At 46.0% G+C, this 15,266-nt stretch overlaps 1 protein-coding gene across 1 annotated transcript; it reads left to right on the top strand.

Moving 5' to 3' along the window:
- The first annotated feature begins 5,740 nt into the window (after positions 1-5,740).
- Positions 5,741-9,560, top strand: LOC127752942 (subtilisin-like protease SBT1.8). Its single transcript, XM_052278391.1, has 2 exons — positions 5,741-7,442; positions 8,304-9,560. The coding sequence occupies exons 1-2, from the start codon at positions 5,783-5,785 to the stop codon at positions 8,963-8,965; spliced, it is 2,322 nt and encodes a 773-aa protein (XP_052134351.1). The 5' UTR covers positions 5,741-5,782; the 3' UTR covers positions 8,966-9,560.
- The last annotated feature ends 5,706 nt before the right edge of the window (positions 9,561-15,266 follow it).

Here is a 15,266-nt window from a genome sequence, read left to right on the forward strand (position 1 = left end):
CATGCTTAGTAGTAGTAACATGTTAGGCTCGTATAATTAAAAATTGATATGTATGGAATGAAAATAAATTAATAAATATTACAGGCACATACGAAGAAGCGGATGTCGACCTCCAATTTACTGTGAGAAGGGCACGAAAGAAGAACGATTGTGCTTTTAAAAACAAATACTTCTATACATACCAGTGAAGCACTGAAGCATACAATCTGCATCCAACTCTGCCACATCCACCGACCCACCGTGTTTATTTTTTTTAATTATGCTGGCTCGACAAACAACAGCTGTGACCGTGTATACTTAGTCGTATGCAGGTTGTATATTTGGGTCGGATGCATAGCAATTTTTTCTTTTAAATAGTAGGATAGAAATGAACTTCTCTAACAAAGTTGTGTAATCATTGGTAGGTGTGCTTGTTCAGTTACGTCCATGCACGCATGCGAAATGGGCTATCCATCGATCGATCGAATCGGCTGTGCAAATGGGATCCTACGTACGCTTTGGCTTTACAGGCCAGCTAGCTACTGTGGAGTGGAGCATCGCTTCACTAATCACTAGTGCCTGCAATGCATGGCGCCGTTGACTATCACGGATACGTGGGTGATTAGCAGGAGCCTAGCTGGGTTGCAGTTAGGTAAGATCGGATTTGCCCATTTTCTTTTTGGTATCTAAGCACATGCAACCTTAATTGGGAATGTGAGCACGTAATTTTTGGATTTTTGTTTCTAAGCAACATGCATGCTTACGCGGACCACGTCGATCCGGTTGACCTGACGTTGCTACAGCTAATTTAAATTTATATCTATGCTCACAAATCAAAATTTAGGGCTCCTTTGATTCAAAGGAAATTCGTATGAATTTTAGAGGATTTCATTCCTATAGAAATTTTTTCTATATAGCCCTTTGAATCAAAGGAATGAATCCTATGAAATTCCTATGAAATGATTCTTCCCATGTAAGTTTTGGAGAAAATTTAACATGAGGTAGAACTACCTCATGGAAAGAATCATTTGAGTCTTTATCTCTCTTTAAATTCCTGTGTTTTTCCTGTGGCCCAATTAAACAGTCATTCGTATATTTTTCCTGTTTTTTGTAATCCTCTGTTTTACATTTGTATTTCTGTCAGAATCCTATATTTTTCCTATTCCTCTGTTTTTTTCATTCCTATGATTTAAAGGCGCTCTTAAAGGGTAAATAGCTAATATGGTCCTTGAAGTTTCGCTTCAGGCTCAGTTTAGTCCTTAAGATTTTAAATCGTCCAAACAAGTCCTTCAAATTAATTATTTGGGTTAATATAGTCCTTGGACCCACAAAAAGTGCCAGGTGAGCATGTCAAGTCATCATTGCATGCAGCGGTATAAATGAAATGACCATTCTACCCTTATATACCATATAAAAAAGAAAACAAATGTTTCACACATGTATGATCGTTTTAGAAATTATCGCTTATGATTGCTGCAGCCAAGCATTGATCGCATAAATTCTTTTGTCGGCCACCCTCCGCAACAATGTTGGGTCTGGGTTGGCCTGTTATTTTTTTTGTGTTTTTTGTTTCTTTTCTAGATGGTATATAAGGGTAAAATTGTCATTTTATTCATACTGCTGCATGCGAGGATGACTTGGCATTTTTATGGGTCCAAGGACTATATTAACCCAAATGATTAATTTGGGGGACTTGTTTGGATGATTTGAAACCTCAATGACCAAGCTGAACCCGAAACGAAACTTAGGGACCATATTATCTATTCACCCAAATTTAAACTTTAAAACTTAATTTTGAAGTTAATTTTATTTTTTTCATTATAATTTATTTTACATTTTCTTTTGAATCACTTAGGATATGTATAATTTTTTTTTCTTACAAATTAGTTTTTAATTAGTACTACCTTCGTCCCATAATAAAATTATAATTATAGAAGATTAAAGACATGTTGTCAGCATACACAAATAATCATAATAACTTTAGTTAATGATCACATGGCATGAACACATTGATTTGTAGCCTTGATTAAAAGAAAGGTTATGAGATGGGGATGAAAGGATTTGAGACTATATATATCTTCGTCTCAGTAATTTGTTAGGTCGCATAACTTAATAAAAATGTAACTTTTTAAGATGGAATTTTAAATGATAGAAATACAATAATTTTGAAATAAAAATATAGTAAGTAAGTTGTACGAATAATTATGAGCATAAAAGAAACGGCAGTGCTAATGCCCATCTCATCACTTTGCAAAAGGAGAGGAGACGATATAAAGACAAAAGGGAGCGCCCGTTTGGGCATGGCCCGCGGCCGGTCCGCCAAGACCGGAACCATTACCGGTTGCAATATTGCATCCCTCCAAGATTCCATCAGAGTCTTGAGATCGATTCCCGCGTTCAGTTCCCCGCGATCGCCGCGCTTTTGGGGGCGTACGGATCAACCACGGCAGCAAAGCCCGGACAAGGCATGAGAGAGATCTATGATTAGCATCGCCAAATGTTGTGAGTTGTGTGTGTGACCCCATCGAAATATCACTGCTCACGCAAAGACCGTTTTGGACATGCAGATGCTTGGGTTTGAAACTGATCATGTTATTATATTTGAGCCAATCTTTTTTTTAAGTAATGAGATGTTTTTTTTAAGTAAAGATTAAAGTTAAGGCAAAATATTTATTTTAAGTCATCTCGTTGATCAAATTTTGTATTTTAAATTCATTGGATCCCCTCTTAAGCACATGATTGGCTGGCGATGCTTAGATTTCAGTGTATTGATACCGGTGTACTATAAATATTTATATTGTACGTACAAAATTTAATCCTAAAGTTAATTATATTTAGAAACAGAGGACTTGTGATTCAAATTAGTATGGAGGGAAAAAAAGGGGGCAAAAGTGCCATTTGTTAATAAGAAACTAGTCAATAATATAAAAGTACTAGTATGACATTGAAATGATAAGGTAAGGGATATTGAAACTAGTCAGTTATCAAATGTTAGGGGTTAGAAATGTAAGTGAGGATGGATTTGGGTGATTTTGGAATAGAATTGTAGCTAGAACAGGCTAAGTGTAATTCTATACTAATATGGTTCACTAAACCAAGATTGTAAATCTAAATGTGTAATTTTTAAGTTTACAGAATTAAACGAACCCGTGCTCAAGCACTGAGATGTATTACACTCTAAGAGCAAGTTTAATAGTAGAGCTTATTACCAGCTATTAGTCCATCTTATCATAACATATATAATAGATTAACTATAAGGTTACCTTTAATTTCTCTTCTCCTCTCTCTTTTTCTAACTTATGTATTTAATGTATTTGTTTTGTAGCATGTGTAGAGCTAACTCTTGCATAAGAAAGAGCCAATGCCCTTCATTTTTGTTATCTTCTCCTCCACATGAATTTATAGGGCCCGTTTGGGGGAGCTTTAGATTCTGAGAAGCAGTTGTTTGGTAGCCAGCTTCTGAGAATCTAGAAAAGCTCTGAAACCCAGCTTCTCCAGCTTCTAGCTTCTTAGTTCATTCTTCAAAATCTGTAACAACAGATTCTCAGAAGCTGTGTATTGTTTGGGACAGCTTCTAGCAGAAGCAGCTTTTAAGAAAAGCTGCAGCTGGAACAAGCTCCCCCAAATAGGGCCATAGTTGGCTTAAAGCATGTTTATAATAGAGGTGATGGCCACCTCCAATTTTATCCACATTATACGTCCATAAAATTAAAATTAACTTATATAATGCATTGAATCTAATACACTAGTCCCAATACACTTACCACTAATCAACCCCTCACTTTTTCTCTTGTTTCTTAGAGTTCGTGTGGAGGTTACCTCTTGCACGATGGGTGACTCCTCTTCCTCTCTCTTCTCTTCTCTCTCTTCTATCCTCCATATCATCGTATAAACATATATGATACTTTGGGGTTTGTACATATATAGAACCTTTATAGTATAACCTACTATTATCCTTGCTTAAAAAAAAGCATTACCTGCTGATAATGGGAAATTTAACTATTTCATACTATTAGGTTTATCAATTATTCAAATACCCCTATTAGATTTGCCTTAATTTTTTTCCCTTCTAAGGTGGTGGCTTCTTAACTATTCGCCACTTTTACCAATGTGGGTATCCAGCGTAAAAATTGATGTTGGACCCACTTGTTAGTCTAAAACCTCTCCTTTTCCTCTCTCCCTCCGGTCTAGCCAACCTCACCAACTGTCTGCACTACTCCAGCCTGCCCCGCTATCCTCCCCTTCATCGATCCTCGACGGTTAACAGCTGTTGAACTACAGGACCGTGGGATAGCGACGGGGATGCTTGGAGGGCCCCGCTCCACACTGCACTCTCAGGGATCCTCGCCTGCTTCCCGGCCGTCTCCAAGCTCATCCTCAAGTGCGACCGCCGTCCCGAGAGCGTCGCCGACCCTCTCGGCTCGGCCCTTCGACGACTCAAGCTTTGCTCCCTCTGTCTCGTTGCCGCGCTCGGCACCAGCCTCCACAAGCTCTCCGCCAGCTCATGCATCTTTGGTGCCAAGGGGATTGAGGGCGTCCTCCGCGCCTGCCTCCATCTCGAGGAGCAGTGCCGACAGTCAGCGAGGCTGGTCGAACTAGAGAAAAAGAGGAAGGGGAGAGTTGTGAGACTGATAGGTAGGTCCGCATCGATTTTTACACAGGGTTACCACGTCAGCATGCCGTGTGGACAAAAGTTGCAAACTCAAATAGTTAAAAGAAGCCACCACTTTAGAAGGAAAAAAAAGAGAGGCAAATCTAGGCCCTGTTTAGATTCCATTTTTTTTTTCAAACTTTCATTTTTTCTGTCACATCGAACTTTCTTACACACACAAACTTCTAACTTTTTTGTCACATTGTTCTATTTAATTCAAACTTTCAATTTTAGTGTGGAACTAAACACAACCCTAAGAGCAGGTACAATAGCGGGCTACTAGACAGCTATAAACATATTTTAATGAGATAAAAGATGAGAGATAACAATAGCGGGCTACAGATTTGTAGCCAGCTGCAGCACGGACTACAAGACGCAATATGTGTATAACAGGTGGGACCATTAGATCTGTTATAAATAAATTGGAGCTAGTAGTGAGTTATACTATTGAACTTGATCTAATAGAGGTATAGTGACAAACAGTTAAATTTCCAGCTGATAGAGAGCGTGCGCAGGCAAAAACGCAACCATATCCCCAGGCGCGAGCTCTGTCCCCGATAGATCTTGTGCATTTGTGCAGTGTGCACGCGACATGAATCCACCAACGTCTCCTGCCCTGCTCTTCTCGTCTCTCTCTCTCTACCCGGCCGTTGGGACTCGCTGACTTGGGAGCAGAGCCAGCCACAGAGACAGACCGGGTGTGTGTATACTGTACAGATACAAAATTCAAATTCTTGCACTGCCCTCTGCGTGGCCCCACCTTGCCAATCCTCTTGCACCTCGTGTCACTGCGGGTGGGCCCAACGGGACGGTTGACGGTTAGTGAGTAATAAATGATTTATCTCTCGCTAATAATCCACTGATCCTGGAGATGATGCTGCATTACCCACTAATCATATATTAAAAAAAGCCTAAAATGATGGGACAAAAAGCCCATATATAATAAAAAATAAAAAAACCCCGGAAACATTCTCATCCCATCTCCACCCAAAAAAGCCCCAAAACCCTCTTCCAAAGCCCCCTGCGAGTGGGCCCCACCTCCCATTCCCAATCCGAATCCCAATCCCGACTAGTGCGTGCCCTTTCCATTCCCACCATTTATCACCACCACCACCACCTCACTCCCCCCACTCCTCACTAGCTTCCTCTCCAATGGAGCTCCACCTCGTCCTCGTCCTCCTCCTCCTCCTCGCCGCGGCGGCGCACCCAATCGCCTTCGCCAACGCGGGAGCAGCCGGCAATGCGACGACGACCACCTACATCGTGTTCATGGACCCGGCGCGCTTGCCGGCGGCGGGGCACGCGGCGCACCTCCAGTCGCTCGCCATCGACCCGGACAGGCACCTGCTCTACTCCTACTCCGCCGCCGCGCACGGCTTCGCGGCGGCGCTGCTCCCGCACCACCTGCCGCTGCTCCGGGCCAGCCCCGGCGTGCTCCAGGTGGTGCCCGACGAGGTGTTCGACCTGCACACCACCCGCACCCCGGAGTTCTTGGGGCTGCTCTCCCCGGCGTACCAGCCTGCCATCCATGGCTTCGAGGCCGCCACGCATGACGTGGTCATTGGGGTTCTTGATACTGGTGTTTGGCCCGAGTCGCCGAGCTTTGCCGGTGGCGACCTGCCGCCGCCTCCCGCGAGGTGGAAGGGGGTGTGTGAGGCGGGCGTCGATTTCTCGCCGAGCGTGTGCGGGAGGAAGCTCGTCGGCGCGCGGAGCTTCTCGCGCGGGCTCCGTGCGGCGAACGGCGGTGGTGGTGGTGGTGCAAGGGCCGGCGTGGGGAGGAAGGGGTTCGTCTCGGCGCGGGATAGGGATGGGCACGGGACGCACACGGCGACGACGGCGGCGGGCGCGGTGGTGGCGAACGCGAGCTTGCTCGGGTATGCCACTGGCACGGCGCGCGGGATGGCGCCCGGGGCGCGCGTCGCCGCGTACAAGGTGTGCTGGCCGGAGGGGTGCCTCGGCTCCGACATTCTCGCCGGCATTGACGCTGCCGTGGCCGACGGGGTCGGCGTGCTCTCCCTGTCCCTCGGCGGCGGCTCGGCGCCGTACTTCCGGGACACCGTCGCGGTGGGTGCGTTCGGCGCCGCGGCGGCCGGCGTGTTCGTCGCGTGCTCGGCCGGCAACTCCGGCCCGTCGGGCGCCACGGTCGCGAACTCCGCGCCGTGGGTCGCCACCGTTGGCGCCGGCACGCTCGACCGCGACTTCCCAGCCTACGTCACGCTCCCCACCGGGGCGCGCCTCGCCGGCGTGTCCCTCTACGCTGGGCCCTCACCGTCTCCCCGCCCCGCCATGCTCCCCCTCGTCTACGGCGGCGGCGGCGACAACGCCAGCAGGCTCTGCCTGTCCGGAACGCTCGACCCGGCCGCCGTGCGCGGCAAGATCGTGCTCTGCGACCGCGGCGTCAACGCGCGCGTGGAGAAGGGCGCCGTCGTCAAGGCCGCGGGCGGCGCCGGGATGGTGCTGGCCAACACCGCCGCCAGCGGGGAGGAGCTCGTGGCGGACAGCCACCTCCTCCCCGCCGTCGCGGTGGGGAAGCTCGCCGGCGACAAGATACGCGAGTACGCCTCGCGCCGCGCCGCCGGCGGCGCCGGCGCGCCGATGGCAATGCTGAGCTTCGGCGGCACGGTTCTTGGCGTCCAGCCATCTCCCGTCGTGGCGGCGTTCAGCTCGCGCGGCCCGAACACCGTCGTGCCGGAGATCTTGAAGCCGGACATGATTGGCCCCGGGGTGAACATCCTCGCCGGCTGGTCCGGCGTCGCCGGGCCGACGGGGCTCGTCAAAGACGGCCGCCGGACACACTTCAACATCATCTCCGGTGAGCATTCCATTCCATTCCATTCCACACTCCATGCCAAGCTAGGAGTAGCTCTCTCACACTGCTCAGATTCAAATGGTTCTGACCACCATGTCATGTTGCTATCAAGTTTTTGGAGTTATTTTACTCATTTACTGCCATCACAGTATAGACAATCCAGTGGGACAAAAGAAAAAGAGCAAGCAAACAGAGCCTCTTTGGATTTAGATTCAGCCATGGATGGACCCTTTTTGCAGAAAGGCAATTTTCATTTCAACTTTCTTGTTGGTTGGATGAAATGGCATTTGCTTTCATTCACTGCCTCCCTTTGTCAGGGGATGCACATGTGATGCTCTTGCAGATGTGAAACAAGGGAACAGCAGCTGAGACAAGTTACCCTTTTACTTTTGTTTCTTTTGATTGCCCGTTCTGAAAGTGATAAACTAGCATGAGATGGGGAGACAATAGTACATCACTGGTTTCTAACTTTATACTAAGCTGGATCTTATTAAAGATGTATAGTTGCATTTTCATTACTAGCTTGAAACGAGAGTGTTGCATAGTACCATATACCATTGCAATTCTTGTGCATGTTTGTTAGTCCTAATGTTTGCTTATATATATTATGGCTAGCAAATCAGGAATACACTGTTGAGCTCTGTGGGGATAAATTTCAGTAGACAGCAAATGGGAACATTTTGATATATGAGGCTTATCTTGTTTGTGCCTTTCAATGCTTAAATAGTGGTTGTGTCCTATGGCTATGAGATAAGTAAGCATGTAATATTGTTGATTTGCATGTTATCATCAGCCAAGATGAAATGCTACATTTTTCTCAATGTTTTGCACGTAACAATGCTGACTTCTATTTGATCCATTCAGGGACATCGATGTCGTGCCCTCACATCAGTGGAGTTGCGGCACTCCTGAAGGCCGCACACCCCGAATGGAGCCCTGCCGCGATCAAGTCTGCTCTGATGACCACTGCTTACACCGTCGACAACACAAACTCTTCTCTCCGAGATGCTGCTGGAGGCTTGCTTGCAACCCCATTCGCCTTCGGCGCAGGCCATGTCGACCCGCAGAAGGCGCTATCTCCAGGCCTTCTATACGACATCTCGACTAAGGACTATGTTTCCTTCCTCTGCTCCCTGAACTACACCACACCACATATCCAAGTGATCACTAAGATGTCCAACATCACCTGCCCAAGAAAATTCCGGCCCGGCGACCTCAACTATCCCTCGTTTTCGGTTGTGTTCAAGAAGAAATCAAAGCATGTTATGCGGTTCAGAAGGGAGGTAACCAATGTCGGCCCAGCAATGTCTGTTTACAATGTGAAGGTCAGTGGCCCTGCATCAGTCAGTGTGAAGGTGACACCAGCAAAGCTTGTGTTCAACAAGGTAGGGCAGAAGCAGAGATACTATGTCACATTCGCGTCTACGGTTGACGCAAGCAACGCGAAACCAGATTTCGGTTGGATATCCTGGATGAGCAGCCAGCATGTTGTTCGGAGTCCGATCGCGTATACATGGAAGATCTGAGGGGTGAGGACAGTAAGTAAATTATATTGGAGATGTTGAATTATTCCCTGGAGCAGATGAAAGATAGATAGCTTGATGATGTAGTTTGCTGATTGCTTCACAAAGAGAATCGGCGTGAAGCTCTCTCTACTGCAAACCTGGAGTTCTTTCTTCGCAGTGTCGGTTACTCGCCGAACTTCTTTTTCCCCCCTTGTAGTTGTCAGTGCGGTTGCCCGTCAAGAAACTTATGTGCTATTAACATGTGAGATTTCCTTTTCTTTTTCTTTCTCTAGTTTCATGTTCTCAGACATGAAATAACCCTGAAATGAATCGGTTGTTTTATGGCAATGATCAGCTCACATCAGCTATTGTTTTATCAATGTTCTGATTCTGATCCTCCTGAGTTAACTGAAGAATTGAAATGGCTGTTTCATTGGCAATGTGTTCTCTTCTTTTACATGTATCCAGAAATTTTAGCTTTGTGCATAAGTAGGAACCAATTTCAGCAGGAAAGGAAAGGGGAACAGAGATCAGTTCAGGGATCTGGTGAAGCTGAGTCTCACAGACAATGAACTGTAAAGTGATGGCCAAAAAGAAATCAAATGATCTGAATTCTTTCCGCCGACCGTGCGTGTGCATCCGTAACGCACGCGCGTTCGCTTTCACGCGCTGGCGCCTGTGTACATGATTGGTCGCCCTGCCTGTTTAGTGTTTACTAGTAGTAGGGTAGTACTGGAGGACTTTACATGACACCCACGAGAGACTGGCCCAAGTTTTGGCCCAGTTCAGCCGAAGCATGAAAAGAATAAGTTCACTTTCACTCCCCTAAAAGTGACCCAAATCTAATTTGTATCCCTCAACCGCAAAACCAGATATCTTGACCCTTAAACTGTTAAAACTGGTGCAATTTGACTCTCTTGGCGGTAATGAAGGGCGGTTTCACTAACGTGGCGACTACGTGGCGGTGTTGACCTGCTCTTACGTGGATTCAAAAGCGCCACATAGGATGAAGGCTAGGTCAACACCGCCACGTAGTTGCCACGTTAGTGAAATCGCCCTTCAAAACCGTCGCGGGAGTGAAATTGCACTGGTTTTAACAGTTTAGGGGTCAAGATATCTGTTTTACGGTTGAGGGTTACGGATTAGATTCGGATCACTTTTAAGGGAGTCAAAGTGAACTTATTCCAAGCATGAAACCAAGGCCACCTGCTAATAAAAGGAAAAGGTTCACTTTTTAGGTCCCTCATCCAGGGGTTGAGTTTTATTCAGGTTACTTGACCGCAAAATCGGGTATGGCTAGTCCAATTTCTAAAACCGGTGCAAATCGAGTTCTTGGGTAGTATTAGAAATGGTTTCAGATGATGTTGAGCCTAAGTGACTTGTTTGACTTGGTCTTCATCTGATGTGGCATCTACGTGGCATAACAATCAGAAAAAAAAAACGATGGGACCCATGTATAAGTGTTCACTCTTTTCTTCCTCTCTTCCCCTCTACTTTTAGTCTCTTGTTAGATGGCTGGTGGCAAGATGCAGGCCGATCAACCCTCTTCATCTCATCTGGTGGCTAGCGGCGAGATGGAGGGGGTTCGATTTGAAGGTGCCCACCACCAGCACCTTGCTAAAGCTTGCAGCCGCGGGGGTTGGCAATGAGGGATGGTGGGGAGGGCAGCGTGGTATGGAACACACGGGAAGTGCGGTGGTTCTCCATTAGGATCTAACGACCATGGTAGCATCGAGGGCGGGAGTGCCGGCTAAGGCGGAAGGCGGTGGTGTGGTGCTCACAGTAGTTATCCACGCGATATGGGCTCCCAAAGCGCTTAGCGCTTCTACCCTCACGGGACGACCTCGAGCCGCTCCTCGAGCTCCTGGGTGAGGTTGACATGGAGCTCAGGCGAGGAGATGGAGTTGGCCTGGTGCTTGCCGCCACCGTGTCAAAAGGCCAGAGCAACCATGTCCTTCTCCATCGCTGACAGAGCAGCAGAAGGTCAATTGCTGCCCCCGGGGACCAAGAGGTCATACACCCGCGTCGGGGAGGAGAAGGAGGAGCTTAGGAGGCAGGGAGTAGTCTTGTCCGCTGGCCCACCACATCATCGCATTCTTGCATCCTTCATGCTCTTTATGAGCACTTGGCCACAGGGGATGAAGAGGGGTCCAACGCTAGGATGGCGGGGGGACAGATAGAGGCCCTAGCCTCAGCTTTGTCCCCTTCATCATCTCCTCTCCCTCTGCCTCCTCACTGCCGCCTTTACTGGGCAACTCAAGCTCACCAAAGTGGGTGAATGCGGCATCCTCCTCTCCCTCCATTTCCCTGTAGTTGCTCTTGACAGTTGGACTTCGCGGAATCCTTCTCTTCTGCCTCCTCCCCTCGTCATCCAACGCCACAGACTGGAGGAGGCAGCTGTGCTTGCCATCGTGCTTTACCTCCTTCACCTCCCCCCTCCCCCCCCTTTTTTAGAGTCCACCCTAGCTTCCGCGAGCGCACGGTGCCGCCGTGCACTCACGGGAGCCAGTGTGACGGCGCCACATACACTAAGGAGGTTGTCACCGTCATCGTTCAAATGCTGTGGCGAGGAGTTGCTCGAGAGATGAAGGGTAAGGAATTACCCTCACTGACATTTGGGCCTCATAATTTCTTAAAAAAAAATCTTCTAATAAAATTGCCAAGCAAAAGACATGTCAACACCAGTAGACCAAGTCAATATGACAAAATTGCCAGCAAAATTGCTAGGGGGATTTACACTAATTTTTATAATTTTTATAGTTGGGGAAAGTTCTATACCCGAATTTGCGAAGGACACGAATGAAACTCGACCTGTTTATGAGGGATCTAAAGTTAACTTTTTCCCTATTCTTAAGCAAACCCAACCAGTGTGAACTATGAAGTGTCTTGCATCTAAACATTACTACTATTTTTGTAGTGTCTGGCATCAAAGCAAGTGACGTATGCTCCTGTTGGGCTGACGCGTGGTTGAGGTAATTTTAGAAAGCTCTATAGTTTAACGAATTTCACGAATCCACGTATATATCGGAGAACTTAATTAGGCTATTTTTATTTTTTTAAGATAATAAGAATTTATAAAATCCGGCTTCTACACCAACGTGGCAATAACATTCTGAACCGTAATTTGAATAGTAACCATGATTCTAATTCTATCCCTACTTTTTCAGGATTATCTGGGAACATGCCGTGAACACAATTCAGGATATAACGAAAACACGTCTTTCCGTGAACAACCATAATAAACACGTGCTAGTTGATTATTATTATCTGATTTTATTGGAAGCACCTATAAATCGGGCGCCCGATTGTTTTTCAAAAATCGGGTGCTATTTTACTAAGTAGATCGAAAATGTTTTACCAAGTAGATAAAAAATGTTTCAATCTTTTAAAAAGCTGAAACACAATCAAATCACATCATGAAACATTTTGCTACAATGTATGAAACAACAGTTTCGAATATATTAAAACATGAAACAAATCCGAGTACATTGAGGAAAAGAATGAAACTCCATCGAATTGAAAATGTTTAGTGCTGAAAATGGTGAAACACAATCAAATCACACAATGAAACATTTTACTACAACGTATGAAACAACGGTTCCGAATGTACTGAAATATGAAAAAATCCAAGTATATCCAAGAAAAGGATGAAACACCATCGAAAACCCACTACAACATTTCAAATCTAACCAATGAAACATCACGGTATATGGACTGAAACATTAAAACCTAGATCTACCTCTTTCTCCACTCTGGTGATTAGCAACCACATCCGCATCGACGCCGCACAGAGCTCGGTCGCCGTCGTCGACGCTGCGCGAAGTCTCCTCGGTTTGCTGGTGCCGCCACTGCCTTCGCCGTCGACTGCACCAGAGGGGCGTCACACGCAGGGCGAAATCGAAGCGGAAACAGCCTCCTCGAAACCCTAGAGTGGCCAGCGATGAGGTGGCTATTGCCTCCGGAGCCGGCTGCAACAGATGGACGCCGTGCGGGGGGACGAAGCCAGACGGAAGCTGCCGCCTAACCCCTCCACCGCTGCCGCCACCACCACCGGTGAGGAGAGGCCTCTGTTGGCCGCCGCCGCTCCACCAGAGAGAGAGGAGGGGCGAGAGAGAGCACGGGGAGAGGAGGCGCGTCAGAGATGAGAGAGAGAGAGGAGAAGCGCCCGATTTTTTCTCACTCGATCGGTCGCCTGGATAGAAGGATTTTCGGATTTTATTTGTAACACGCTCGTCGTGCTCCTTTTATTTTCACCACACACTTTTAGTTTTCTGTTAATTTAACCCACCGAAAGTTTATGCATTTGATTATGATTCGTATTAAGATTTTGATTAGGATTTAAATGTTTGTATCTCTACTATTATAAAAATAAAAAATGTTTTCGCTAAAATTTTGGTACGTCATTCGTGTTTGAGTGGTTTTTAGTTGGTTTTACGTCTCCCGTACCCAATTCGACATGAGTCTAAAATAACTATTATACACCTCCCTCCCAACCCAACCCAACCTAATCGGCTCACACCATCGTGCGCGCCTCCACTCAAAGCGCACGTGCCTCTCCCCACTTTTTTTTGCTCTTTTTTCTTTTTCTCCTTTTCTTTTCTCTCGGTCGTTCTAATCCTTACCCTCTCCTTCCAATCTCCTTTCTTTTTGCCTCCTTTTCACTTTTGGTATTGGTATCTCTATTTCTACTATTATAAAAATTAAAGATGTTTCCATTGATACTTACTTTGGTACATCGTCCGTATTTGAGTCAGTTTTTAAGTTCGTTCGCTTTTGAAAAATACATAAGGAGTCGTATAAGAAATCATCTTAAAAATCTCGCATGCTAACTTATTTTAATAGTCGGACTCCTAATTACTTCAGAATTCTCGCCAGGCCATAAGAAAGCAATGTACAAGATGTGATCGTCATCTCAATAAGGATTCCGAATTAGATATCAATACTATCAAAATAAAAATCCCATATAAAAAATCTAACAATAATACTATTACAATAGCCTTCACCCATTGCAATGCATGGGTATTTTTTCTAGTCTAAGTATAAAGTAAACATAAAGTTAACATGTGAACAGTTATTCTTAAGACAATAATCTCAGGGTCCAGCTAAACTCATTCACGCGTCTAGATCGCAGGATGAGAAGAAGAAAGGGAAAGGATAAAGTTGTTGTTTTTAGGCACGAATCCATATGTAATCTTAGGAATAAAAAAGGGAATAGCTAATCTTCTGCCCACATAAAACCATCTTCAAATCTTGCAGATCTTATACCACCGGATGAGTTTCATGATTCGTGCTCCAGGTCTTCTCCAACTCCGATGATCTCCTTTTCTTCTCCGGTGCCGGTGACACCGTAGACTCCTGCAGAGGACCCTACGAGTTAGAGTCTCAGGTTGGGATGGGGTGGGAGGGGAAGGGGGAAGAGGGGGGAGTTCGCCAGCTTTAGATGGCTGTATATGGGAGGCGACAGCCCAGCGGTGGGCGGCCGATCGGGCGGGCGGCAAGGCGGCGGCGCCGCTGCTGAAGCCGCGGGATCGGAAGCTGGCGGTAGGCTGGTGTAGGCGGCAGGGGTTAAGAGGAAAGGATGTTAGGAGAAACCGAGGAAGTGGCCAGTAGTATCACCCCGTTACCCAAGACGGGGAAGATGGCGGCGCCGGGACAGCTCGCCGCCATCGACTTGAGGAAAGAAGAGGAATGGGAGGGGGAGGGGGCCAGCCGGGGGAGGGGGGGTGGACTGCGGCGCGGTGGCGGCAGGGGATCGGATGGTGGCCGCGGAATGTGCGAGGGGGACGGGAACGGGAGGAGGAGAGGAGTTATTTAATGTTTCAACAAGTATTCATATGATGTTTCACTACTTAATTCGCAAATATTTCACATGGTGTTCTTTGAATGTTTCATAAGGTATTTTATGATGTTTCAACAGTTACAATTTAAAGTTTATATGTGATAAAAAATGTTTCAACAATATTACATTTTTGCAAATATATTGTATTATTCGTATTATTTTTTCATATGTTTCACCAACTGAGATTCAATGTTAGAAACAATGGTGCTGATGTTACAGTAAGTATACTTTATATGTTACTTCTCTCTTAATTATTTTATGTAGTGATCTGAAATAATTTTTTTTCAACTGATGAAACAACGGACATATTTTTTCAGCAAAATATATTCGAGTGAGATCTTGTTATAGATATTTAATGCAAAGAATATAATAGTGTAATTGGTTGGTGGATTGGATAAGTAATTTAGCAGAAGAAATTGTTTCAAGTTTGTCAAAAGTTAGTTTTTAGTATGTGAGAAAGTAGAGAGAGAAGAGCTCCGTAAG

This window comes from Oryza glaberrima, chromosome 10, assembly GCF_000147395.1.
Source record: "Oryza glaberrima chromosome 10, OglaRS2, whole genome shotgun sequence".
Taxonomy (NCBI): domain Eukaryota; kingdom Viridiplantae; phylum Streptophyta; class Magnoliopsida; order Poales; family Poaceae; genus Oryza; species Oryza glaberrima.